Genomic DNA, 25,867 nt, shown 5'->3' on the forward strand with positions numbered 1-25,867 from the left:
GATGCGGCGGTGGATTGAGCGTGCCTGACGGTGCGGCCTAGTCCGGGAGGGGGCGGGGGTAGAGCCTGGGAGATAGTGCTCAGTCATCGCGGAGACACGGGAGCGGGAAGGCGGTGAGAGAGAGAGGCCCCGGAGACAGAGACCGCAGCTGGAACCACCACCGACCTCCAGGCCCAGGCCCCGCTCCCTCCGCCAGGCCCCCGCACCGGCCTCTCCTTCTCCCTTCCCGCCGCCATGAAGGACACGGCGGGGAAGCACAAGCCCAAGGAGCCGGCCCCGGACAAGGCCAAGCTGGCGGCCGGGCCTCCTGCCCCCGATGTGGAAATGAAGGATGTGTCCGCCGAGCCCGAGGCCGAGCCGCCCGAGAGCGGAGAGAAGAGCCAGAAGGAGCTGGACCTGATCACCTTAGAGGGTGAGGCACCGGGGGGGGTCAGGGTCCGGGTCAGAGAGTGGGGGGGGGGGGTACTGGATCATTCTGGGGGGGGGGATCTTGATCATCCTGGGGTGGGGGGGGGGTCTGGATCATTCGGGGGGGGGGGGGTCTGGATCATCGTGGGGGTGGGGGTGGGGGATCTTGATCATCCGGGGGGGGGTACTGGATCATTCTGGGGGGGGGAATCTTGATCATCCTGGGGTGGGGGGGGGGTCTGGATCATCCTGGAGGGGGGGGGTACTGGATTATCCTGGGGAGTGGGGGGGGGGGGTACTGGATCATTCTGGGGGGGGGAACTTGATCATCCTGGGGGGGGGGGGTCTGGATCATCCTGGAGGGGGGGGGGTACTGTATCATTCTGGGGGGGGAACTTGATCATCCTGGGGTGGGGGGGTCTGGATCATCCTGGGGAGTGGGGGGGGGGTACTGGATCATTCTGGGGGGGGGAATCTTGATCATCCTGGGGTGGGGGGGGGGTCTGGATCATCCTGGGGGGGGGGTACTGGATCATTCTGGGGGGGGAACTTGATCATCCTGGGGTGGGGGGGTCTGGATCATCCTGGGGTGGGGGGGGTCTGGATCATCCTGGGGTGGGGGGGGTCTGGATCATCCTGGAGTATGGGGGTACTGGATCATCCTGGGGAGTGGGGGGGTCTGGATCATCCTGGAGTACGGGGGTACTGGATCATCCTGGGGAGTGGGGGGGGTCTGGATCATCCTGGAGTACGGGGGTACTGGATCATCCTGGGGAGTGGGGGGGGTACTGGATCATCCTGGGGTCGGGGGGACTGGATCATCCTGGAGTGGGGGGGGGTACTGGATCATCCTGGGGAGTGGGGGGGGTACTGGATCATTCTTGGGGGGGGGGGAGACTGGATCATCCTGGGGTGGGGAGGGTACTGGATTATTCTGGGGAGTTGGGAAGAATGGTGATAGGGACTGGATTTTTCTTGGATGGTGCAGTGGGGGGGGGGGGGGGAGTTGGATCATCCTGGAGAGGGGCTTAAAATATCTGCTAGAAATAAACTTAATCCAAACAGAGTTGGGCAAAGGGAATTGAATTCCACCACAGCATGGTGTAGGAGTGGGTTAGGGATAAAATATATCCACAAGGAATAATCAGCCCCACACCGACAATCCTCCAGTGAAACACTGGGGATTTAGAGGGGCTGGGGATGCTGAGCAATATATACATTATTTATATATGTGTGTGCATGTATATATAAAAAGTTTAGAAATAGTAAATCTCAACTGTCTCGATCTAGACAGAGTGGGTCTGAGGGGCAGTGAGAACTAAATCCCACTGGCATTGTGTGTGTTGGGGGTGGGGGTTGTTTATGTAAAAAAAAGATCCAAAAGGAAATGTTGCTCAGGTAATCTTGCAATGAAGACAGAATTGTTTCACTATCTGCAAAGGAGAGTCCAGAATAGAGGGTATAGGTTTTGGGTGAGAGGGGAAAGATACAAAAGAGCCTATGGGACAATGTTTTCATGCAGAGGGTGGTACGTGTATGGAATGAGCTGCCAGAGGAAGTGGTGGAGGCTGGAACAATTGCAACATTTAAAAGGCAGCTGGATAGGTATATGAATAGGAAGGGTATGGAGGGATATGGGCCGTGTGCTGGCAGGTAAGGGTCTGTTTCCATGCTGTACATCTCTATGACTCTATAACAATCAATTCCAAACTTAAAATTGAAATTATGGGGTGTGGAGCAGAGAACGTGGGGTGAGGGTAAAATATCCAGAAGATATAAAGTCAATTATCTCAATCTGATCCAAACAGATTGGGGAGAGAACTGAACCACATCACTATTTTAGTTGGGTGAGAGCAGAGTTTGTATTCTAAAATATCCTCCACATCATGACCCCTGTTAAACAGTGGGGGTTTGGGGGCAGAGAGCTGGATGATTGTGGGTAGGTGGTGGAGCAAAGATTCACAAGTGATAAACTCAGCCAGCTCAATCTAAACAGTGGGGCTGAGGGCAGGGAGAAAACCGAATATCATCATGCAGGGGTTGAGTAGAATATTCACAAAGAATTATCCCCAAGTAAACTCGACATAAATTATCTCAATTAAACAGTGGGGATTAGGTACAGAGAACTGGATCATCCTATATATAACATACAAAGAAGATTATTACTGTCAAGCATGACTTCAGTCCCCTTGCTCATAGATACATAGCTGTAGTAATCCAGTCACCTGGGTTAATATTGGAATGCCGGTTTAAATCCCTCCATGGCAGCTGCTGGAATTTTAATCTGATTAATACTTTGGAATTGTCAGGCAGTCTCAGTAATGGTGAGCACACCAACTCTTGTCGATAGGTTTTTAGGTTTTTACAACAACCTGATTCACTAATGTGCTTTAAGGAAGGAAATTTGCTGTCCTGACCTACACATGACTCCATACCCACAGCAATGTGGTCGACCCTTAATTGTTGTCTGACATTATCTAGAAAGTCACCAAGTTCAAGGTTAATTTGTATTCTGCATTCAATTAACTACTGATTGAATTTAGATTACAGCGGCAGCAGAAGTGACACTTGAACCTTTGTCCTAGAGTAGCAGGCTGGTTTGTTATTTAGCACCATCACCACTGTGCCACTGTCTCCATTCAAGGATGGATTATAAACATTGGCCATTGCAAGGAGCACCCATGTCCCATGAAAGAATAAATAAATATGTTGAGTCGATAAAATGAGCATGAAGTTGAATTGAAAGCTGTACGGGTCTGATTATCCTGAAGAGCAAGGTTTTCCTAAAGAAACCTATCACTATGTATCTTAAACTATCCCAGATAGATTACCTTTGTGGGTTAGAGACAGATCAGTCTGCACATCAAATACAGAATAGACCATTACACAACCCTACCTTCGCTTTAGTTAGGCCTCTTACTATTTTAACCTTTCCTCAGAAGACAACCCGGTATCAGTTTAATAACCATTCTAGGAACTATCTTCAACATGTTTACATTCTTCCTTAAATAAGGTGACCAAAACTTTTCCCAGCACTCCAGATACTGTCTCTCTAGTGTCACGATCATAGAACAGTATAACATGTGAATGGGTCCTTTGCCCCTCCATGTCTGTGCCAGCCATATGCCATTCTAAACTAATCCCATCTGCCTGCATATGGTCTAATTCTCTCTCTTCCTTGCCTGTTCATGTGCCTGTTGAAACGTTGCTATCATAGCTGCATCTGCCACTTTTCGTAGCACCACATTCCAGGCCCCTACAGTCCCCTGTGTTTTAAAAGAAAACCTTATCTCACACATATCCTTTAAGCTTTTCCCTTCTCACCAATGGCCCATAGTATTTGATGTTTCCACTCTGCAAAAAAGATGATTCACCCTATCCGTGCCTTTCATAGTTTTATTAGATTCCTCCTCAGCCTCTGATGCTGTAGTTAAAACAATCCAGTTTGTCCAATCTCTTTTCATAGATAATACACTACAATCCTAGTAAACTTTTTTTACACCCTCTCCAAAGCCTCCACATCCTTCCCATTGTGTGGCGATCAGAACTACACACGATGTGGCCGAACTAAACGTTTATACTCAGTGGCCCAACCGATGAAGGAAAGCATGCCGTACATCATACTTACCATCTTATCTATTTGCAGGGAGCTGTGGTCTTTCACCCCAAGATCCCTGCGTATATCAATGCCCCAAAGGTCCTGCCGAATAAAGATCGCTTGAAATGATTTGTCAACAGTTGTTGAATCAGATGAATCTTGGTGATTTTGCATCAAGCAATTCTATTTTTGTATTGCTCTCATGTTGTTTGCAGGTCAGATCAGGTTCTCTTAGTGAGTTGGCTGGGACTTTACAACAGTCTCATAAATTTTCTTGGCTGCAGTCTTGTTCAAAAGGCAGTAAATGATTTATCCTAATGCAAGTTACAAACAAGAACAAGTTGTAAACTGGATTCTTCAGTTTTATACTTGCTGTAGTGGTATTTGAATTTACAAACTCTTAGTTATCAGTCTGATGCCCACAAGCCTTACTGTCAAATCTAATATCTGTCTAATTTGTATCATTGCTTATTACTTCATTAATAGTTTCATTAGGATGATGACCTTTTCAGCAGTGACAAATAACGGTTTCTCACCTCATTTTGTGTTTATGAAAAGTAGTGGAGAAAAAGCTGTGGAAGTAATCCAGTTTCTGTCAACAACAACTTACTAATATGGAGCCTTGGGTTTGGAAGAAGCCCCAGGGTGCTACAGAACCACACTATAAATGTTGGTAATTCAGTCAAACTTTAAGACCTCAAAGTCTGTCCAAAGTCGGGATCCCAATACACATACAGAAACAAGCCACCAGAATATGTGGCCGTTGTTTTGAAATGTTATTAGCATCCACAGCCTGTATTGTTTGCTTGTTTCCTAATGCTGCATTATCAGGTACTGGTGTGTAAAAAAACATGTAAAGAACACAAGAAACAGGAGCAGGGGTACAAGCAATGGCCCAGCACACTTGCCGTTCAATAAGATCATGGCTGATCTTGGGCTTCAACCCCACTTTCCTACCCACTCCCCATAGCCCCTTTAAAAATTGACGGCTAATGCAAGTGTAACATGCTGTGATTGAAAAGTGGACTCAATTTGTACGCCAAATATATGCAAAAACTTGATTTTTGTTTTTGTGGGGTACTGGAAGAATCTGGCTTCCTTAGATGCTGGGAGTTGAAAAGTGTGGTGCTGGAAAAGCGCAGCAGGCCAGACAGATTAGATTACTTACAGTGTGGAAACAGGCCCTTCGGCCCAACAAGTCCACACCGCCCCGCCGAAGCGCAACCCACCCACACCCCTACATTTATCCCTTAACTAACACTATGGGCAATTTAGCATGGCCAATTCACCTGACCTGCACATCTTTGGACTGTGGGAGGAAACCGGAGCACCCGGAGGAAACCCACGCAGACACGGGGAAAATGTGCAAACTCCACACAGACAGTCGCCCGAGGCGGGAATTGAACCCGGGTCTCTGGTGCTGTGAGGCAGCAGTGCTAACCGCTGTGCCACAGCATCTGAGGAGCAGGAGAATCGACGTTTCGGGTATAAGCCTTTCTTCAGGAATGAGGCTGGTGTACCAAGCGGGCTGAGATCCTTAGATGCTGGCCTGATTTATAGGCCAAGATTTACAGTAATCACTAGAGGTGGGACAGAGATATTCAGAGGGTTGACAAAGCCCCCAATCATACAGATCACTTTCAGAGATCTAGAGGCAGTGTTGAAGCCAACGTGTTTTAGGAGAGAATTCTAACCATGAACTGATTGAATTCCGATGTCAGAGGTGAGTTGGAGAAAATGGAAATTGTGCAGGAGGTCAAAATAAGAGGAAAAAGAAGTATATGATACGTCTGGTTTTAGAGATAAAAGAGGCTAGATGGTTAGAGTGAGGTCACAAAAAAATTTGAAGGTGAGAATTTTTTATTTCTGTTATGTCTTAGCAGGCAAATCACAGGGAAGTGTCTTTAAATTTTGTGTAATTTCTAATTAAGTTAAATTCACAACCCATATTTTCCATCATAGCGAGTGTTTTAGAATTTAACTATTAGTGATTAATCCCCAACTCGGTTGCTTGATTACTGTTTTTACCCATTGTATAAAGGTGCCTTCATATACTGCATATTGTATTCAGACACACATCGATGGCCAGCTAATAGTGTGCCTCAGAAATTATCAAGTATGATACCTTTCATTGCGAAGTTGGGCTTATAATGTATGTTGCAGGAACCTGCTCTAGAAAAGGTCCGATTAGAATGATTCTGTTATTGTAGCTATCAATTGGAATTAATAGAACTGGCAGCTTTTCAAAAAAAAAACACTGGGGAAAATTTTGTTGTGTAGTTCAGAAAGCAGTAACTATTAAGGCTGTTGCCTCTAGTTTTCAGGGCGCTGGAGAACAAGGTGAATTTTGATTTGTAGCCATGATATTCATTGAATCTGTTTACAGTATGCACCCGAGTATGGAGCAGTGAATAGAGTTTGTATTCTGAAGTGTATGGCAAACCATCGCCAGCAATGTGGGCAGTGTGTGTGAGAGATGCATGGGCTAGCTCATGGTGCCCATACAATTATTTGCAACAGTAGGAATGTTATCAGTAAAATGTGCTGGGAAAGACGTTACAGGAAGTGAGTTTGATACCTTTTTAAGATTGTCTCCTGTTGAAACACGTGGAGAGTACAACTTTGTAAAGGGGCAGCTGATCATGGGTGGGAAAATCTCAGTGGTCACAAGGTCATTGGGATTTGAAGGTAGGAATCAACATCAAAACAATAATTCCAGTTAGTTTGAAACAAGGCATTAATATTTTTCCTTTCAGATATTAAAGAACATGTGAAGCAGATTGAGAAAGCTGTTTCAAGTAAAGAACCACGGTTTGTCCTGCGGGCGCTGCGAGCACTTCCTCCAACCTGTCGCAGATTGAACCCTACTGTCCTTTACAAGGCCATCAATGGTTTCTTCATATCAAACACCTCGATGCGGGATTTCCTTCTGGCTTTTCTTGAAGAGGTTAGTGTTGAACACTGAGCGCTCGGTAGATGTTTTAATGATTGTTAATGTGCAAATCCAAGGTAGTTATTTGGCTGAACAAGAAATTCATCAAATGTTTTAGACAAATCAGGGCAGAAGGAAGCATTTGCCACTTTGAGATTATTCTATCATTCATGGGTAATCTCCACCTGAATTACACTTGCCCTCCTTATTACCACATTGTCGATTCCCATTATTTCCTAAAGGGAATCCTTAACTCATTCACCTGAATTTCCTCTTGAGGGATCATCTCGAGTTTACCATTTAGCCCCTACTGAGAAGTTAAAGGATAACTAAAATTTGCATTGCCAAACTATCTTGCATCAAGTGATTTGGATCATAGAACCATTTGCCACATCAACCTTGTGTCAGGATGTGTGCAAGCTGAGTGAAATCATTATACCCTTGTTACTGATTCTTGAAAACATAAATTAAAAAATATTTATTAACATTAGAATTATAAATGTAAATATTAGAAGTATCAAACCAGCCAGAATGATTAATTGACAAACTAAAGGTGATTCAGTAATGTGTAATTTCATCACTCACTTTTGAATTTACATTTGCGATCAGTAGTCTGATCAGTATAAATGAGATTAATTTAGAACTAATTTTCTTAGCTGACAAGTTAGCATGAGTTGGGTAGCTAAACTGTTGAATAAAATCCAAATGCTTGTAATTTTTTATTCTTACATGGGATGTGGATGGTTCCCATCCCTAATTGCCCTTGAACTGAGTGGCTTGCTGAGGTCAATTAAGAGTCAACCACATTGCAATTGGTCTGGAGTTACATGTAGGTCAGAACAGCAAGGATGGCAGATTTCCTTCCGTAAAAGCAGATAGGTTTTTTTATGATGATCACTTCTTGGAAACATTATAATTCCATATTGTTTGTTTTGAGAAACAGTGCAGATGAAATGGTTTTCTCACCTTTATCTGGAAGGTAGGGGTGTGCATTGTTAAATTCACCGGGTATGGTGTGTGAAACAAAAAAGAACTACCACACAGAGCCTTCAGTCTCTAGAATGGTCTGTTTTTGTTTTACAGGTCAATTAAAATTGATTGCTGTGTAGACAATGCAATGCAGTTCTGTTTTCTAACTGTCATTCTTTCTTTAAGCCCATGGATACAGAGGGAGATGTACAATTCCGCCCTCGAACAGGGAAAGCTGCCACAGTACCACTTCTCCCTGAGGCAGAGGCCTACCTTCAGCTTTTACTTGTCATTTACCTGACGAACAACAAACGATATGTTGAGGTGAGTGAGTTTTGACTTCCAAGATAGGCATCCAATAGAAATTTGTACACTGTAAAATCTTAAATAAGCAGTAACAACTTTCACTAATTTATAAGCTGCTTAAGAAAAGTTTTTGTAACTTCGTAGCAATTAAATAAAGCACTTGGATTTATTAGCTCTTCTCACATCTTCTGAATAATTCAAATTCCTTCACAACCAAAGAATTGCAGTTGTAGTGCAGTTTCAGTTTTACAAAGAAGTTTGACCGCCACATTGTGCAAAACAACGTCCCCCAGTTACCAATTCAATAAACATCAAATGCTTTTTGAATAAAAAGCAAGAGTTAATGTCCCACAGATACTGGACAATTCAAAGCATTTTCCAGCCTGTGAATTACTTAATCCTAAGTCATGCAATGGAAGGAACTTCCCTACTCTTCACCAGTGCAGGCAAATATTTTATGCCCACCTGAGCAGGTAGTTCAGTTTAACATCACGTCTGAAAGATGGCACTTCTGATGATTATGGCATTCTTCCAGTACAGCAGTGAAGAGTTAGCCTAGAGTGCATGCTCAAGTCTTTGGAATGAGGCTTTAACAGATGGTCTTCTGACTCAGATGTGAGAGCGTTGTCACTGAGCCAAAGCAGAATCTGACTGTTATTCCGAGGACAACTAAATTGACCAGGTAATGGATCACTAGAACATACTTATCGCATTAATGTGCTGCGTGTGTTGGGATTTTAACGACTGATTCCAGAAGCGGAATTTATTTCCTTGCAGAGCTGGTAACAAACCTGTCATGTCCTTTCCCAGGAGCCCCGTTGAGATTAGCTTCTAATTAGCCCACCGGCTGCCATTCACAGTTCCCAGCCCCATCCGGGAATTTTCATGCCACTTTTCCTGGTATAGGGAGGCATGTGACCAGCCTCTTCAGAGTTATTGTTACTGTAGTAAGCCAGAGAGTGAGGATTGTTGCTGGGGCCCAAGAACATGGGTAAATTGGGCAGCATTGCCAGAATCATTCAGAGGGGCCCCAGCAAGTGTCCTTTGCTGAGAGCATGCCTAAGAAGGAATGGTCCCAGCTTCAACAAGGTCACAGACACGTCCACCAAGGTTTATCTGGGGGCTGGCCTGGCCCCTGCCTGTGTTAGTTGAATGCATCGATGGTGAGATGTGGCCACTGATAAGGAACTCAGCTGACCTTAGGGATTCGAGGATGCTCTTGACCCTTCCAAGTGCCTGAAAGTGGGGAAGATGTCTACTCTCTGCTGTCTGCTCTCCATATCTCTCCTTCCCATCGTTCAGTTGTGGGAAAGGGGGTAGGTGTTAAATTCAGTCCCACATACTGATCAAGAAAGTGCATCAGTTATAGCTTTGTGTTGTCTTATTTTCAAAATGCAATCGACTGGCAATTCACACAACTTAAAATCTTTAATTTGCTGTGATTGTTTTATTTGAATCTAGTCCACACTATTACAATGGAGATGTCATCCTTAAACTTCCTAAATAGGTTTTGAAAGAGGGGGCTACTTTTAATCCGGATATGAGTTGACTCCTTTTGACGTTAAGTTCTCAGGCTGGGATTTTGTGGTTATAGAGATGGTGAAACTCAGCTAACGGTTCAAGTCTAGTCCAGGCTCATCATGAAAAAAGTGACATTCCAGCTTCCCAAAGACCTGATGTAAAGGCACTTCTTGATTGAGCATTAAAGCCCAAGATTCCAGACCAGAGAGTCCTTTGTTAGATTCAACCTCTGACTGAACTATGACAATTGCCACACTCCATTTGACCTCAGTGCCTCCTGGTAAGGAAGAGATAATCACCCAGGTGTTCCGTCTGGCCTGTCTTCTGTAAAGTGTGTATGTGCGGACCTCAAGTTGATTCACCTTACGTTTATATTGCAATTTTAGTGTTAAATTATCGCATTAATGTCGCACTGTCGATTAATTTAACACTAAGCTCCATACAAAAACACTTTGAAAGTTGGGGGTGTGTGGTGTGTGAGGTTGATGTGCTGTAATGTAAACATTTGGTCCTTTGGAGCAATTTTGAGAGGAGGAAGCAGAAAGTACTAGGAACAAAATTCTAGGTCCAGTCAACTGAAGGCATCATTGCCAGTGGTATACTTATGGAAAAGTGAAGATGCACAAGAGGCCAGAATTGGAAGAGTGCAGTGATTTCAGATGGAAAAACCTACAGTGGTTGAAAATTGACACTTCTGCTTGTTTCCTGCTGCATTTGAAGATTACTGACTTGCAAGTGATATTGGAACCTTCTGGTAGGATTTAGCACCTCCAAAATAGAGTGGAAGGTGGCACTAAAGAAACCCAGTGCTTATGACATTTTCTTTTTTTTTTCCCCTGTAATACAGGCACAGAAATGCTCAGATGATTTGATGCAAAAGATTGCTGCTCAGAATCGGCGGGCTCTAGACTTGGTTGCAGCTAAGTGCTATTATTACCACGCTCGCGTATATGAATTTCTAAGTAAACTCGATGCAGTCAGAAGGTGAGAAAGTTGTTTTACTTTCGATCTTTGAGCACAACAGTAAAGATTTATTAAAATTACAGTTCAGTGTATAGCAATGAAAATGAAGGACTGTTTTTGGGATTTATATATCTTGATACTTCCATCAGCAATTTACCATGTTAGCTTCCACGTGATAAATACTAAATCCTATTGATTAGGAACATACAAAATATCAGCCATTTGGGCAATTTATATGTCTTAGTTCCACATCAGAACTAGCCAACATGTTTCTGTTTCCCTGCGCTTTTTAATCAAATCCACAAGACATCAATGATTCAGAGACCTGACTATATATGCCCTCCATATTTTCTTGTTTTCCAAATTTTAGCGCTGGTGGTAAATATAGGGTGTAGGTTTGTTCGCTGAGCTGTAGGTTTGATACCTAGCCAGGTAACGAAACGTCTGGATAACATCATCAGTGGCGACCTCCAAGTGAAGCGAAGCTGTTGTGTCCTTTCTATTTATATCTTTCTCCTGGATGGGGTTCCTGGGGTTTGTGGTGATGTCACCAAGGATGAAGAAACCAACAACAAACTCGCATTCCTGGACGTTACAGTCGAAAGAAAGGACAACGGAGAACTACAAACCTGCATATACAGAAATCTGACAAACGCTGACCAAATACTTAACTACACCAGCAACCATCCCAACACACACAATAGTATCAGAACACTATTCCAACGAGTCACCACATATTGCAGCACAGGCAAACTACGCAAAACAGAGGAGAACCACCTATACAACGTATTCAAGAAGAACGGATACTCAAAAAATACAGTGCGCAGATTCCTCAAGAACAAACCACGACAAGCAGACCAAACGCAGCCAGAAACCCAAACCACCTTACCGTACATCAAAGAAGTTTCAGAAATGACAGCCAGACTACTAAGACCCCTCGGAATCCTAGTAGCGACAAACTCACCAACACTCTCAAACAAAAACTAACAAACTTAAAAGACCCAGTACATCCCATGGACAAAACCGATGTCATCTACAAAATTCCATGCAAGGACTGCCACAAACCCTACATAGGACAAACAAGAAGAAAGTTAGCCACTAGGATACACAAACACCAGCTAGCCACAAAAAGAGACGACCCTTTCTCCCTCGTAGCCCTACACACAGATGAAAAAAGCCACCATTTTGACTGGGACAACACCTCTATCCTGGGATAGGCTAAGCATAGGCATGCCAGAGAATTCCTAGAAGCCTGGCACTTCAACCACAAAAAACACACAGATCTAGATGCCATCTATCAACCCCTCAGAAAACGAACAGGAAATGACATCACCACAAACCCCAAAAAATCCCAGGAACCCCATCCAGGAGAAAGATATAAATAGAAAGCAGGAGACAACAGCTTCGCTTCACTTGGAGGTTGCCACTGATGATGTTACCTAGCCAGGTAACGAAACATAAGGATATCAAACCTACAGCTCAGTGAGCAAACCTACACCCTAAATCTCAACCTGAGCTACAAACCTTGCAAAAGGTGGTAAATATACTGGCAGTATTGCAGAGTTGGTATGATCATTAGACATAGGAGTGGAAGTAAGGCTGTTCAGCCCATCGAATCCACTCTGCCATTCAATCATAGCTGATGGGCATTTCAACACCACTTACCCGCAGTCTCCCCATAGCCTTTAATTCCTTGCGAGGACAAGAATTTATCAATCTCTGCCTTGAAGGCATTTAACGTCCCGGCCTCCACTGCATTCCGTGGCAATGAATTCCACAGGCCCACCAATCTCTGGCTGAAGAAATGTCTCCTCTCTTCTGTTCTGAATTGACCCCCTGTAATTTTAAGACTGATCCTAGTCTCCCCGCCTAATGGAAACAACTTCTCAGCGTCCACCCTTTCTAAGCCATGCATTATCTTGTAAGTTTCTATTAGATCTCCCCTCAGCCTTCTAAACTCCAATGCATACAATCCCAGGATCTTCAGCAGTTCATCTTATGTTAGCCTAACTTGTGAATCATCCATGGGAATCTCCGCTGGACACGCTCCAGTGCCAGTATGTCCTTCCTGAGGTGTGGGGCCCAAAATTGGTATTCTAAGTGGGGCCTAACTAGAGCTTTATAAAGTCTCAGAAGCACGTCGCTGCTTTTATAATCCAACCCCTCTTGAAATAAATGACAACGTTGAATTCACTTTCTTAATCACGGACTCAACCTGCGAGTTAACCTTTAGAGAATCCTGGATCAGCATTCCCAGATCCCTTTGTACTTTGGCTTTATGAATTTTCTCACCATTTAGAAAATAGTCCATGCCTTTTAGCACTTTCTCTTTTGTAATGGCTGCCATACTCAACTCTGTCCCCTAACTCTCCTTAATTGTTGGGCTATTACTCATATCTTCCACTGTGAACTGACACAAAGTACTTATTACGTTCTTCAGCTATTTCTTATCTCCCATCACTAGCCTTTCAGCATCAATTAGGAGCGGCCCATTGTCTACTTTTACCTCTCGTTTGTTTCTTATGTATTGAAAGAAACTTTTACATCATTTCTAATATTACTGGATAGCCTACCTTCATATTTGATCCTCTCCTTCTGTATTTCTCTCTTCGTTATCCTCTGTTTGTTTTTGTAGACTTCCTGATCTTCTGATTTCCCAGTGCTTTTGGCCAGTTTATAGGCTCTCTCATTTTCTTTGATACATATCCTGACTTCCTTTGTCAGCCATGGCTGTCTAATTTTACCGCCCCCCCACCCCCCGATAATCTTTCTTTTCTTTGGGATGAACCTCTGTACTGTGTCGTCAATTACACCCAGAAACTCCTGCCATTGTTGTTCTACTGTCCTCCCTGCTAGGCTCTGCTTCCAGTCGATTTTCATCAGTTCCTCTCTCATGCCCCTGTAATTACCTCTATTTAACTGTTACGCCATTACATCCAGTTTTGCCTTCTCGCTTTCAAACAGCAGACTGAACTCTACCATATTATGATCACTCCCTCCTAATTGTTCCCTTTAAGATCTTTTATGAAGTTTGGCTCATTACATAGCACTAAGTCCAGAATAACCTGCCCCCTTGTGGCTTCCATCACAAGCTGTTCCAAAAAGCCATCCTATAAGCATTCCACAAATTCCCTTGTTTTGGACCCATCGGCAACATTATTCACTCAGTCCACCTGCATATTGAAGTCCTCCATATCACAGTGACCTTGCCTTTCTGACATGCCACACAGACTCCACATCATCTGACCCTATACCATTCAGTGTGATAGATTTAACTTCATTCTTAACTAACAAGGCAACACCGCCCCCTCTACCCACCTTCCTGTCTTTTCGATAAGCTGTAAACTGCCAGTCCTGAACCTTCTGCAAAAACGTCTCTGTGATGCCTCCCACATCATAATCATTCACGATGATTTGTGCCATTAATTCATCTACTTTGTTACAAAAACAGCAAGCATTCAGGTAAAGTGCCTTAATGCTAACTTTGTTATCGTTATTAGAGATGTCGGAAATCATAAGTTGTCCCAAGTTATCCTTTCTTTTTGCTGCATTGCTAGTCTGCCTCAAGCTTAAACCCACCTGCACTCTTGGAAAATGCTGTTTATCTTTCCGTTTAACTCCATACTCCCTGTCGCATTTGCTTCCCTTCCCCCGACTCAGAATTTTAAAGTCCTACTGACCATCCTATTTATCTTTTTCACTCAAACGCTGGTTCCAGATCGGTTCAGCTGGAGATCGTCCCAACAGTACAGATCCCCCGGTTCCAAACTGATGCCAATGCCCTATGAAATGGAATCCCTCTTTCCTACACCAATCTCTTAGCCACATGTTAACTTCCCTATCGTTCTTATCTCTATGCCAGTTGGCACATGGCAAATTACATTGGCGTTGGCATTTTAAACTCAACTTGGCATCAAGCTGAGCATTAAGAGTTTGGACGGTTTTGTTTTGGCTGATGGGAGGTGAGAGAAAATGAGTAGAAGATGAATTACGTATGTAACAGAGGCTGAAAATTATAGACACACAGTTCCTTATGGTGACTTACGACTAAAACATCCCCAAATACTGGCAAACCTGTTACAGAATCTGGGAGATAGCTACAGAATTTGGCTTCAATTCATTGCAGAATTATAGTTTTGTTTAATTATTAAATAATCAATTTGCTTTCAAAACTGGACATAGTCTAATAAGCTTTTGTGAGATTATGATTCTTGTAACCATCCATCTTCTGCTTTTAATATGAAGCCTAAATCTATAACCACAGGATTCACAGATTGGGGAAATATCTTTCATTATTTGCTAACCTTTCGGTAACCTTGAGCAGATTTAGCTCCTTCTGTTTCAGTGAACTCGGCCTGGTTATTCAGGACTGGTAACTGTATCTTATCCTCCATTGTATCATTCTCTGGGTACAAGCTCAGAAAACTTTGAAGGTGAATAAGCAAGCGCGGGTGGGCCATCCCGAATTGCCCTTAAGGTGGTGGAGAAGCAGCATGGGTACTGCTAACCCTGGCAGTGATGCTCACATTCCATTAAATAATACTAAAGTAAACCCTTTGGCCAGATTCTGTTGTACCTCCACTATGGATAATTCTTCAATAGTCAGTATCTTAAATGATTCTTGTCTGAAGCCTGTGAAAGTGATAAATCTCAGCATGAAAGTTACCATCAGTGAAGAAGAGAAAAGGAAATGCTGATGCCTGGATATACTGTATGACAGTCGACCAGGGCAGCACAGTGGTTAGCACTGCTGCCTCTCAGCAGGTTTGATTCCACCTTGGGGTAATTGTGCATAGTCCCCTCAGGCATTCTGCCTGTATCTGTGTGGATTTCCTCCGGGTGCTCTGGTTTTCTCCCAAGGATGTGCAGGTTAGGATTAATTAAATTGTCCATAACGTCCAGGGATGTGCAGGCTAGATGGATTATTGAGGTAGTATAGGGGGTCTGGGTGGGATGTTCTTTGGATGGACACAGTGTTGATGGGCTGAAGGGCCTGCTTGCACACTGTAGGGATTCTATGATTCTATGTATTGTTGTTCTGACCTTAAGTGTAACTTTATAAACTTGTGAATGAACATTCTGTTTTATGCTTGAAGTTTTCTGCACGCACGTTTGAGAACAGCTACCCTTCGCCATGATGCTGATGGACAGGCCACTCTGCTGAACCTGTTATTGAGAAACTACCTGCAGTATAACCTGTATGATCAGGCAGAGAAGCTTGTTTCCAAATCCATTTTTCCAGAACAAGCAAATAACAACGAGTGGGCAAGATATCTGTATTACACTGGTGAGACTCAGTCCAATTGTACAATGTGAAGTAATTGTTAAAGAGTAACTGCTAACTCTTTTTAAAGAAAACCTTCATTTCGTACATTGCTATTGACAACTTTGGTGTATCCCAAAGAGTTTTATGCACAATTAATTTTGAAGTGTACTCACTGTTGTAATATAGGAAAACTGGCAGCTGGTTTGTGCATGATAAGTTGTCTCACAGAACAGTGTGATAATGACCAAATAATCTCTATTTGCAGTGATGTTGATCAGCAGCTAAATATTGACCAGTGTATTATTCTCTTTAGAAGAATTTCATTGGATCATTCCCATTCACTAAATGGGGCCCCCCTTCAATGTCTTACCAAAAGATGGCAGCACGGACAGTGTGGCACTTCCTCAGAAAGATCAGGCCTGAGTTTTGTGCTCATTGTCTCTGGTGTGCAACTGAAACGCACAAGCTCCTGACTCAGAGGCAAGAATGCTGAAAACTGAGTCACAGCTGATGCAATCTTTTGGGAATGAAAGCAAAATAAAGAGTTTTGTGAGATATTATGCCTTCTACAATGCTCATTCAGTTTTTCTCCAGTCACGACACAGCCTTTTCCCCATTTTGTGACTGAATCAGTATTTACTGTTCATGTTATCTGATAATTTATCACACCAGATAGGTGATGAATACACCTGTATTACTATCATGCAATATACTGTAAGCAGCTGTTAAATCACTGTGACAAAAATTGTTTGCGAACTTTGCAAAGATACAGCAAAGTGTCAGTCAGTAAATAATTCATTTGTTGCGTTGAAATATTTTCTGGAACCTCCTGTTTTATACATGCTGATTAGATATGTTAGTAATATCCAAATAGATGTTTGATTGAGAAAACTAACTGAGTTTGTTGCGTTTAGGTCGTATTAAAGCAATTCAGTTAGAATACTCTGAAGCACGAAGAACCCTGACTAACGCTTTGCGAAAGGCACCGCAGCACACTGCAGTCGGCTTTAAGCAAACAGTGAGTTGAAAAAAAATTATAGAGTGGAATCTTTTTATGTTTTTTTTCCCTTAATGTCATTCATCTTGAAAACACTGGTGGCTTCATAAATTTTCTAGGAGAAAGTGAGGACTGCAGATGCTTGGCACACTCTCCTCATTCCTGAAGAAGGGCTCATGCCCGAGACGTCGATTCTCCTGCTCCTTGGATGCTGCCTGACCTGCTGTGCTTTTCCAGCAACACATTTTTGGCTTCGTAAATTTGTCAACGAAACTAATTTTATGAGAATTGCGTGTGTTTTTTTTAACCAGGTTCATAAGTTGCTGATTGTGGTGGAGTTGCTATTGGGTGAGATTCCAGACAGGCTACAGTTCCGACAACCATCGCTTAAACGTTCCCTGATGCCATACTTCCTGCTTACTCAGGGTGTGTATGAGGCAGCTACGCACAAGTATTTTAATTTAAAAGCATATTTCATATTTTTCTTCCCTTGGAAAATCAGTTACCTCGTGAAGTTTCTTGTGAATGCAGCAAGTGAAGATTGTCTTGTACGTGTCACTTACAAAGCAGTCACTAGCACCATCTAGATGAAGTAAATAGTCTCACCCCTTGTGCCACCTCAAGCAATTCCTTTTGTAACTTTCCACGATACTGAAAGGAGGAAAGATGTAAGTAGTTTAGCCATACTGCAAGGTTATGTAATTCAGCCTGATAGCAAACCATATCAGCATTTACTTTTTGGAATTGATGACTTCTATAATGACTTAGTGACTCTTAAATGGAGTCTTTTAAGGTTATGGAATTCACTGAACCAATGGATGCATTGAACTGATTGGTATTGTTGCTCTTTAAAATTTAAGTTGTTTAACTCAGGATTAGATCAAAATAATTATACCATTGGTTAAGGTTAAGCAGGTTTTTAATTTCATTAGTTCGAATCAGTTTATTTTTAGCCCCTGTCCACTTCAGTATTCACATCAGAAGCTTCAGTCACCACCTGCTGGTTTGTTAAAATGGCAGCAGCTTTTCAATCAGTGAAATGTGGAGCTAAAGACTTGATGGGTTAGTATCTCTGTGTTATGGTTTTGAAAGCAACCTAGATTGATGAGGCCAAAATCTCTTTATTTTTGTTCAGAGTTGTGAGTATCTAGGGCAGTCTTAATCAAGATCTCAAGAATGTGAAGTTATCTCTAATTTGGTACAGGCGTTCAGAGGCATCTTTGATGGAAACTGAACAAAGTCTGCTCTGATGTTGCATTGTAGTGATAGAATAGAGCAAGCTTGAGATTCAGTGACTCCCTGGAAATCCAGCTGTGAGAAATAGACAATTCTGCTCTGATTTGTTGATTTGGTCCTCTTTATTTTGCTGGCCTGGATCTGCATAAGGCTGCTTTTAGTACTGTTACTGTCAGGGACTTGTGATGCATGCAATTTATCAGAACATATAGATTGAAACTGAGAGACTTCATGTTCTTTACCAATCTGCCCAAAAATCCAGAAGTTTGGACAGTGTGTGGATTTTAAGTTCCCTTTTCTAGAAGCACATGTTTATGGCACTGAATGCTAAAAATGTATATCATTTATTTAATTTCAGAAATGCTACAATTAATTTAAAGTTTTTTGATTTGCAAACCCATATGATCTCAATCATACTAATGACTGGAAATAACTCTTGCTTGTTTTAATTGGGTGTAAAATTTATTCTTTTGTGTTTTTTCATTGAGTTCGCTGTGGTTTTATAGCAGAAATGTTTGTTTTCTTATAGGTTTGTTCTTTGAGCTGTTTCTTTTTTGTTTAGACAAAAATTCTGTTTAAAATCTGCTACATTTAAAAGTTGCCCTGAGTGAGCTGTTCTCAATTTGGACAAATAGCTTCATATTTCTGTCTTTCCCTCTGCTAGCTGTGCGAACTGGGAATTTGGCCAAGTTTAACCAGGTTTTGGAACAATTTGGAGAGAAATTTCAGACTGATGGCACCTATACATTGATCATCCGCCTGCGCCACAATGTCATCAAAACAGGTCAGAATTTGGTCTTAAATTATTAACCATTTGCAGCACTTCACCTCTTTATTTAGTTACTTCAGCAACTGCTCCCAGGGTAGTGCATCTTGATTGGCCTCTTAACGTGGGCGATTCATATCCTCGTCCTTGTAATGTGTACACAGTTGACTAGCAGTCCACTCGAACCACCCAACTTGGGGTATTTGTTTGACTCCCTACTGACTCTGCAAAGGAGATATTCTGTAGTATGTGTTACAAAGCCACACAAAACACAAGTTTGATTCTCAGCTCATGCTGATTACAGCTAGGCTTGCAGTAGGTAAATTAATATTCACTGTTGTACATCGAGTCATCCATTTACCAAAGCAGGAATCAGTCTGTCTTCCACATTTGTTGGTTTGCATATCATAATTTAATAAAACCTTCAGACTGCTCTCACCCCTTCCTAACCAATTCCTCTCATTGATTTAAAAAGGGCTGATTTTTCCAATCTGGGAATCCAGGCCTTATAGCCCAGAGTTAGGGACATTGATACTACACATGAATCCTTAAAAACCAGCTGTTAGATAATAGTTATTCTCTAATCAACTTCTTCAGCGATGTTATTACACCTCTTCTGGAGCAGGTCGGACTTGACTGGCTCAGGGTAGGAACACTGCCATTGCACCACAAGATTCCCCAGCCCTTTTCCTAAATGCTATTTCTGTGTCCTCTCCCATTGTACTTCTGGAAATAATCTGTTCAGACATGTTATAACACACCTCTGAGGCAGGTGAGTCTTGAAGGGATAGAAAGTGAATCCTTTTCATCAACTGTTGCACCTTTTAAGACAGGTTAACCTTTTAGAGTTGGGACAGCATTTTAAAATACTTAAACATTCAGAGAAGAGCAAGAGCATTTTGGGAATCTGAGAAGCCAGTAGCAAATTTGGTGCTTGAGAAGAGAAACAGAGAACTGAGAGGGCCAAAGTTCAAAATTCCAGACTGTCTGCTCAGTGTCGCTGATATGAAACTGTCTGCTCCGTGTCGCTGATATGAGACTGTCTCTTCCATTTAATCCTCAGCCCCTCAAGATAAAAGCTCTGATACCTTTTGTATGTTTTGCTCATGCTAGCTGCTACAGCAAAATAGCGTAAAAAAAATTGAATCATAGACAATTTTAAAAATCTCTTTCTTCCCTTTACAGGTGTAAGGATGATTAGTTTATCTTATTCTCGGATCTCTCTCACTGACATTGCACAGAAACTGCAGCTGGACAGTCCTGAAGATGCTGAGTTTATAGTTGCCAAGGTAAATTCCAATGGGGGCGGGATTAAAAGGAAAAAATGTTGCTTGAATTCTGAATTTTAAAATCAAAATGCATTGCAAGTGCACAGCAGATTTATCAGTCTCTGAATTTGAAAGGGCGAGGATTCCCCCTCCTTAAAGGTAACTGGACCGGTGATGGGACGCTCAAATAAGCGGCTGGATTAGGAAGTCAGTGTGTTGTGCATTGGTGGTTGTTTATAATAGGTCCAGACTTTAGGAGGTTGGAACCTCACTATTGCTTCCTGGGCCAGTCTTAGCAACAGGCAACCCCCAGTTACAAATATCTATGGATCTCCTGGTTGGAGAGTGAAGGGGGAGTGATTGGAATATTAAAGGAATCTAGGAAACCTGTGATTGATATTGTGGTGGTTTTCACCTGCTGTGGCTTTCTGAATTGAACTTCATTGAAGAGGGAGTCAACTTTAATAAAGGCTCAGCTACATTTTATTTTCCCTTTATGTCGGATAAGGCAGTTGAAATGTCACAACTCAGTGTTTTGCTGCACAAGTAGTGAACTCTTACTTTAAAAACCCTAAAGGACGGGGGTTTTGAATGAGCTCAGCTTTGAGGGGCACAGTATAGACTGAGAAGAAACAAGTCTGTTGAGTATTATTATGGCGTAACAAGCTGTCTTGTGATATCGAAAACGACCTGATCGATATCCAGTGATTCCTGCTGTGAAGTGTATTGACCCAGGCAGGACTGACCTTAGCGGTGGCCCAGCATACTAGAACCCTCTGATAATATTTACTTTCCAGTCTTTTGCACCAAGACTGCCCACTTACGTCAGATACTGAGGGGGCTGCTGAATTTCCAAAACCCAGGATGGGGCTGCACTTCAGAAGAAGGAAAAAATGCAAGAGAAAAACATGCTAATTTTCTTTTTTAACCAGGCCATTCGTGATGGAGTGATCGAGGCGTCTATTAACCATGAGAGAGGATATGTCCAGTCAAAAGAGACTATCGATATTTATGGCACAAGGGAGCCGCAGCTGGCATTCCACCAGAGAATCTCCTTCTGTCTGGATATTCACAACATGTCTGTCAAAGTAAGGAAAAACCACACCTGGCTGATTCCATTGTGGATTGAGTTGAACTTTTAGAATGATCAATAGAGATGTAATGAAGAATTAATTCTGACCCATAGTTTTCTAATTGGAGGGATACATTACCCGTTTTCTCTTACAAAAACGTAAGATTGGATTACCTTGCTCTGCTTTATCAGTTGGTTGTTTGGCTTGTTTTTCAGGTGGACCAAGTTCTTTTCTCTGCAAAATAACACACTTCCATGTTCTTTTACTACCTTATCTGCGTGTAGGTTTGAAGCATTTGCAGTGTTTGTGCGAGGGGTGAAAACGTTTCTTTGCATTCATTGGATTTGGTTGTTGCTGGCATTAGTGAACTGTTTTTGTATGCCAATTGGGTAGTTACATGGTCACCTTTACTGATACACCGGGTCAGGTTTTATTGCTGGTTCCATACTTATTTAGTTGAATTTAAATTCCCCAGCTGCCTCAATAGAACATAAATTGGATTCTCTGGCTCTGGGTGACTAGTCTAGTATCTTTTTGACAAGGAATGAGCAGTGAAGGGGGAACCCTGGCTGACATTGGTTTTGCAGAATCTGATTCTCCAGTCTTTATTCTTTAATTGTAATTATTTTTGTGAACAAGACATTACATTTAACAAATGTGACCAGGTTATTCTGTAGCAATTGATGTCATTTTCTTTCGAGACAGTCTTAGCTAAAGGCCAGTATTGAGTGGCCCAGTGCCATGTGTATGCAGCTCCCGATTAGATTCCCTACAGTGTGGAAACAGGCCCTTCGTCCCAACAAGTCCACTCCGACCCTTCGAAGAGTAACCCACCCAGGCCCATTTTCCCTCTGACTAATGCACCTGACACAATGGGCAATTTAGCATGGCCAGTTTACCTGACCTGCACATCTTTAGACTGTGGGAGGAAACCGGAGCACCCGGAGGAAACCCACGCAGACACGGGGAGAACGTGCAAACTCCACACAGTCAGTCGCCCGAGGCTGGAATCAAACCTGGGTCCCTGGTGCTGTGAGGCAGCAGTGCTAACCACTGTGCCACTGTGCTGCCCAGCTGCACTGGTTTATTGGCTTTGGAGTGAATAAGATCTCTGTGGCCTCAAAGTGCTTGACCTACCAGCTGCAATTGGTTTATTAGAGCTTTGTGATGGAAAGTATTCAAATGTGACTCAAAGCTAATGTTCAGGATACTGGTTCTAGAACCAACAGAATGCCTCTTGGGAACTTTCTTCTGTATCAGAATATAAAGAGGGATTTGTCATCTAGAACTTAAATTTCTAGAGGCTAGAAATAATTAAATTGTTCACTTCTGCTTTACAGGCAATGCGATTCCCACCCAAGTCATACAACAAAGACCTGGAGTCGGCTGAGGTGAGGTTTCCATTGATAGAAGTCACAAATGTAGGGAAGCATTTTGGGGTTTTAATGGGGTGACAGTAAGTAATGTTTGACCAATTCAGATTTCTTCAAAAGGGTTGCAGGTCTTTCTGGTAAAGGTTAGGGACTGGGATGATCTCTGTCTGGATTTCAGGAAGGCATGCATGTAGACTGATTCTCAAAATGTGTTCCCATAGGATCGATGCCAGAATATGGACTGATGTGTGACTGAAAAGTAGACTGCAGAGTTGGTGTAGATTGGGAACATTACTTAAAGGGATGACAAGTGAAAAGCCATGGCAAACATTGCAAATGCATAAGTGACCTTCAACAATTTTCATTTCTGTCTAGTGCAAAAAAACAACAGGGAGGGTGACCAAACCATGACTTACAAGGAAGATTTGATGCTGGATTCACCTTTATTAGATCTAATACTAATTGGCTAAAAAAAAACACCAGGCAAGAGTAGTTGGAGCAGTGAGAATTGAACAATGGAGGTCAAAGGGTTAGAGTCATAGAGTAATGCCACACAGAAACAGACCCTTCAGTCCAAACTATCCATGCTAACCAAGTTTCCCAAACTAAACTAGTCCCACTTGCTTGCATTTGGCCCATATCCTTCTAAACCCTCCTTATCCATGTACTATCCAACTTAATTGGATGACCAGCCATAATAGTGGAGGAGGATTGAAGGGCTGAATGGCCTACACTTGCTCCTATGTTTCAATATTTCCTTTTTTTTTAAATGTTTCAACACAGAAAGGTTGCTCATTGAAGCTGATACCTGGAGGTGCTGTTGGTCAGGCGTTAGTTTTAGGACAACACATGACTTGTGCTTCTGTTTATGTGTGTGTGGTGAGAGCAAAGTACTTCTACAGTGTCCAGAGCTGTGAATGCCAACAAATTGGATTCAATAACACTTAGAGGTTTGGGCAAGTTATATCATTGCCAGAGATGTGGCAGATGGAGTTCAAAACAATACAAAGTGATGAAACTAGTGGAAGGACAGAAATTAGTAAATATTAAGCAGTCACCAAGAATACTCCTGTCTGAAAGCTGTGATTAAAGGTGCCACCATCGCACTTTTGAAGGTGAATTGGATAATTACCTGAGGAGAAAACTCATACAGAGCTGCAGGGAAAGATGGGGGAGTGGGAGCCAGCACATTTGTGATGGGCTGAGTAGCCTCATCCTGTGTTGTAACCATTCTCTTACATGCTTCAAGTGACAGCAGAAGAGGGAGATTGTTGGATAGGTCATTGAAATCACTTTCATGGGTACGAAAGAAACAAAGAGGGTGTGAGTTGTAAGGTTGAGGTTGATGAAATTGTATCAGATGTTCATGCCAAGTCAGTATCGATGTCTTTAATTTGGGTGATGTCAGAAAGCCTAAAATTATTTTTAGAAATATCGATGGTGTCAACTGCTAAATTTAAGAGGGCAATTATACAGGAAGTTTGAAATTCATAGGTATCACTCTGTAATTGGCAAGACTTAATTGAGGTTTTAAATTCTCCATGGCCATGAAAATCTTTGGATTCAGGAAAGTTCTGGAGCCATGGGACTCGAGGGACAACTTAAAATTAAGTGGGGGGGGGGGGGGGTCAAATGAAAATAATACGTTTAAACAACTTTTCTATGAAAATGGAACAAGAGATTTGTGGAAAAGAAAATGGCAAGGCTTTAAGAAGGAACTGGCTAAGTCCCTAATGTGATGGAGGGGCATTCATTTCTGGTCCTCAATAATGTGACACTTTTGCATCAGAAGGTCTGGGCTCACCACCTGCTCCCAAGACCCAAGAATGTAACAGTGTTAACAATCACAGTACAGTACTGAGAGACTTCTCCTTATTCTTGATACCATCTGTAAAGTATCGAGTCACATTCCTTTTTCATGTTCTGGTGGTTCAACTAGGGTTTAACAATCCTGCTGTTTGAAGAAGAGCAGGAAATTCTCCCTGTTGTGGCCAGTATTTCTCCTGGATCCAGCTGCAGTAAAAAGAAGCAAACTAACTGACTCTCTTAGCTGCTTTTGACATCTGCATGCAACTTATCTATATCAACCCAACAGGCGCTACTTCACTGTGGTTAATTCCATGGGAAGTGGTCTGGAAACATCTCTGTGAAATATGATACAAAATTATAATGCAGTATGGATAAAATTTTCAAATGAATTTGTGTGAATGCAAGGTCCACATTTCAAATGGCATCTCTGCCTTACAGGAGCGGCGAGAACGGGAACAGCAAGACCTGGAGTTTGCAAAAGAAATGGCAGAGGATGATGATGATGGATTCCCATGAGGCTATATGGGATTTTGATTCTGAAACACTTGGAATATTGTAACTGCAAACAGTAAAGATCAATAAAACTAGAATCGTGACTTTAAAGTCCTTTAAAGTCGAATCTGTCTGGATGTTTGCAAATGGGAATGTTAACCTTGTCAAACCAGGTTTGACTCATCTTTAACTGCTTGTATTTTTCTTAATTTACTGTTGTTTTCTGAGGAATAGTTACCTTTTGTCCCTTTAAGCCTTGTAAACAATACCTGACTGATGATAAATATATGGTCAATAAAACTGATAACAAATATTTGTGGTTTTCTTTTAAAGTTCTCCTTGTGTGGGCTGCTGAAATGACAAAATCAATTCCACTGTGCACAGTCAAACCCAATTTTAGAATTTTCGTGTTCTGTTCTGACTGGTTTGAACATCAGAGAATTATCAGGTCTCAGCCGTTAACATTGGAAAGGTCTTGGGCATCACTGTTGAATATTTGGGCTGCTTGAAATCTCACAATGCTTCAAAAGATTTCTTTCTTACAAATGCTTCATATTTATCAATTGAAAGTATTGGATTGAAGTTACTTTTTAATAAACATTTAGCTTTCTGGACCTGTGTGAGCACTGGCTCATCAAAAATGGTACGATCTTAGCCTTGTGTGATGGTGAACCGGAAGCAAAGCCTCACAATGCAGGAAGACTTTAAAATTCAATCTCCAGTGCCTGATTCAGCTAAACTCAGCTGCTGGCCTGTCCATCTTTGGACTAGGAAGGAAATTCTCACCAAATCTTATCCATTGACTCACATTGGAAGTGCATGTATCTGTGCATCATTGATGTAGGATTGGGTTGGTCTTGATTGTTGAAACTCGTTGATTAGGTCCACAC

General features: G+C 42.3%; 1 protein-coding gene across 1 annotated transcript; it reads left to right on the forward strand.

Moving 5' to 3' along the window:
• On the forward strand, nucleotides 1–25,290 carry psmd3 (proteasome 26S subunit, non-ATPase 3). Its single transcript, XM_072561461.1, has 12 exons — nucleotides 1–412; nucleotides 6,763–6,953; nucleotides 8,094–8,231; nucleotides 10,582–10,718; nucleotides 15,794–15,984; nucleotides 16,878–16,981; nucleotides 17,272–17,386; nucleotides 18,861–18,980; nucleotides 20,148–20,251; nucleotides 21,163–21,318; nucleotides 22,644–22,694; nucleotides 24,924–25,290. The coding sequence occupies exons 1-12, from the start codon at nucleotides 235–237 to the stop codon at nucleotides 24,999–25,001; spliced, it is 1,563 nt and encodes a 520-aa protein (XP_072417562.1). The 5' UTR covers nucleotides 1–234; the 3' UTR covers nucleotides 25,002–25,290.
• The last annotated feature ends 577 nt before the right edge of the window (nucleotides 25,291–25,867 follow it).

This window comes from Chiloscyllium punctatum, chromosome 42 (genome assembly GCF_047496795.1).
Source record: "Chiloscyllium punctatum isolate Juve2018m chromosome 42, sChiPun1.3, whole genome shotgun sequence".
NCBI classification, from domain to species: Eukaryota; Metazoa; Chordata; class Chondrichthyes; order Orectolobiformes; family Hemiscylliidae; genus Chiloscyllium; species Chiloscyllium punctatum.

Excerpts from the sequence above, each read along its gene's own strand:
- psmd3 (XM_072561461.1), top strand. The coding sequence starts at position 235 with ATGAAGGACACGGCGGGGAAGCACAAGCCCAAGGAGCCGGCCCCGGAC. Across the intron at positions 413-6,762 it reads GGACCTGATCACCTTAGAGG|ATATTAAAGAACATGTGAAG; the intron begins GTGAGGCACCGG and ends TTTTCCTTTCAG. Across the intron at positions 8,232-10,581 it reads ACAACAAACGATATGTTGAG|GCACAGAAATGCTCAGATGA; the intron begins GTGAGTGAGTTT and ends CCTGTAATACAG.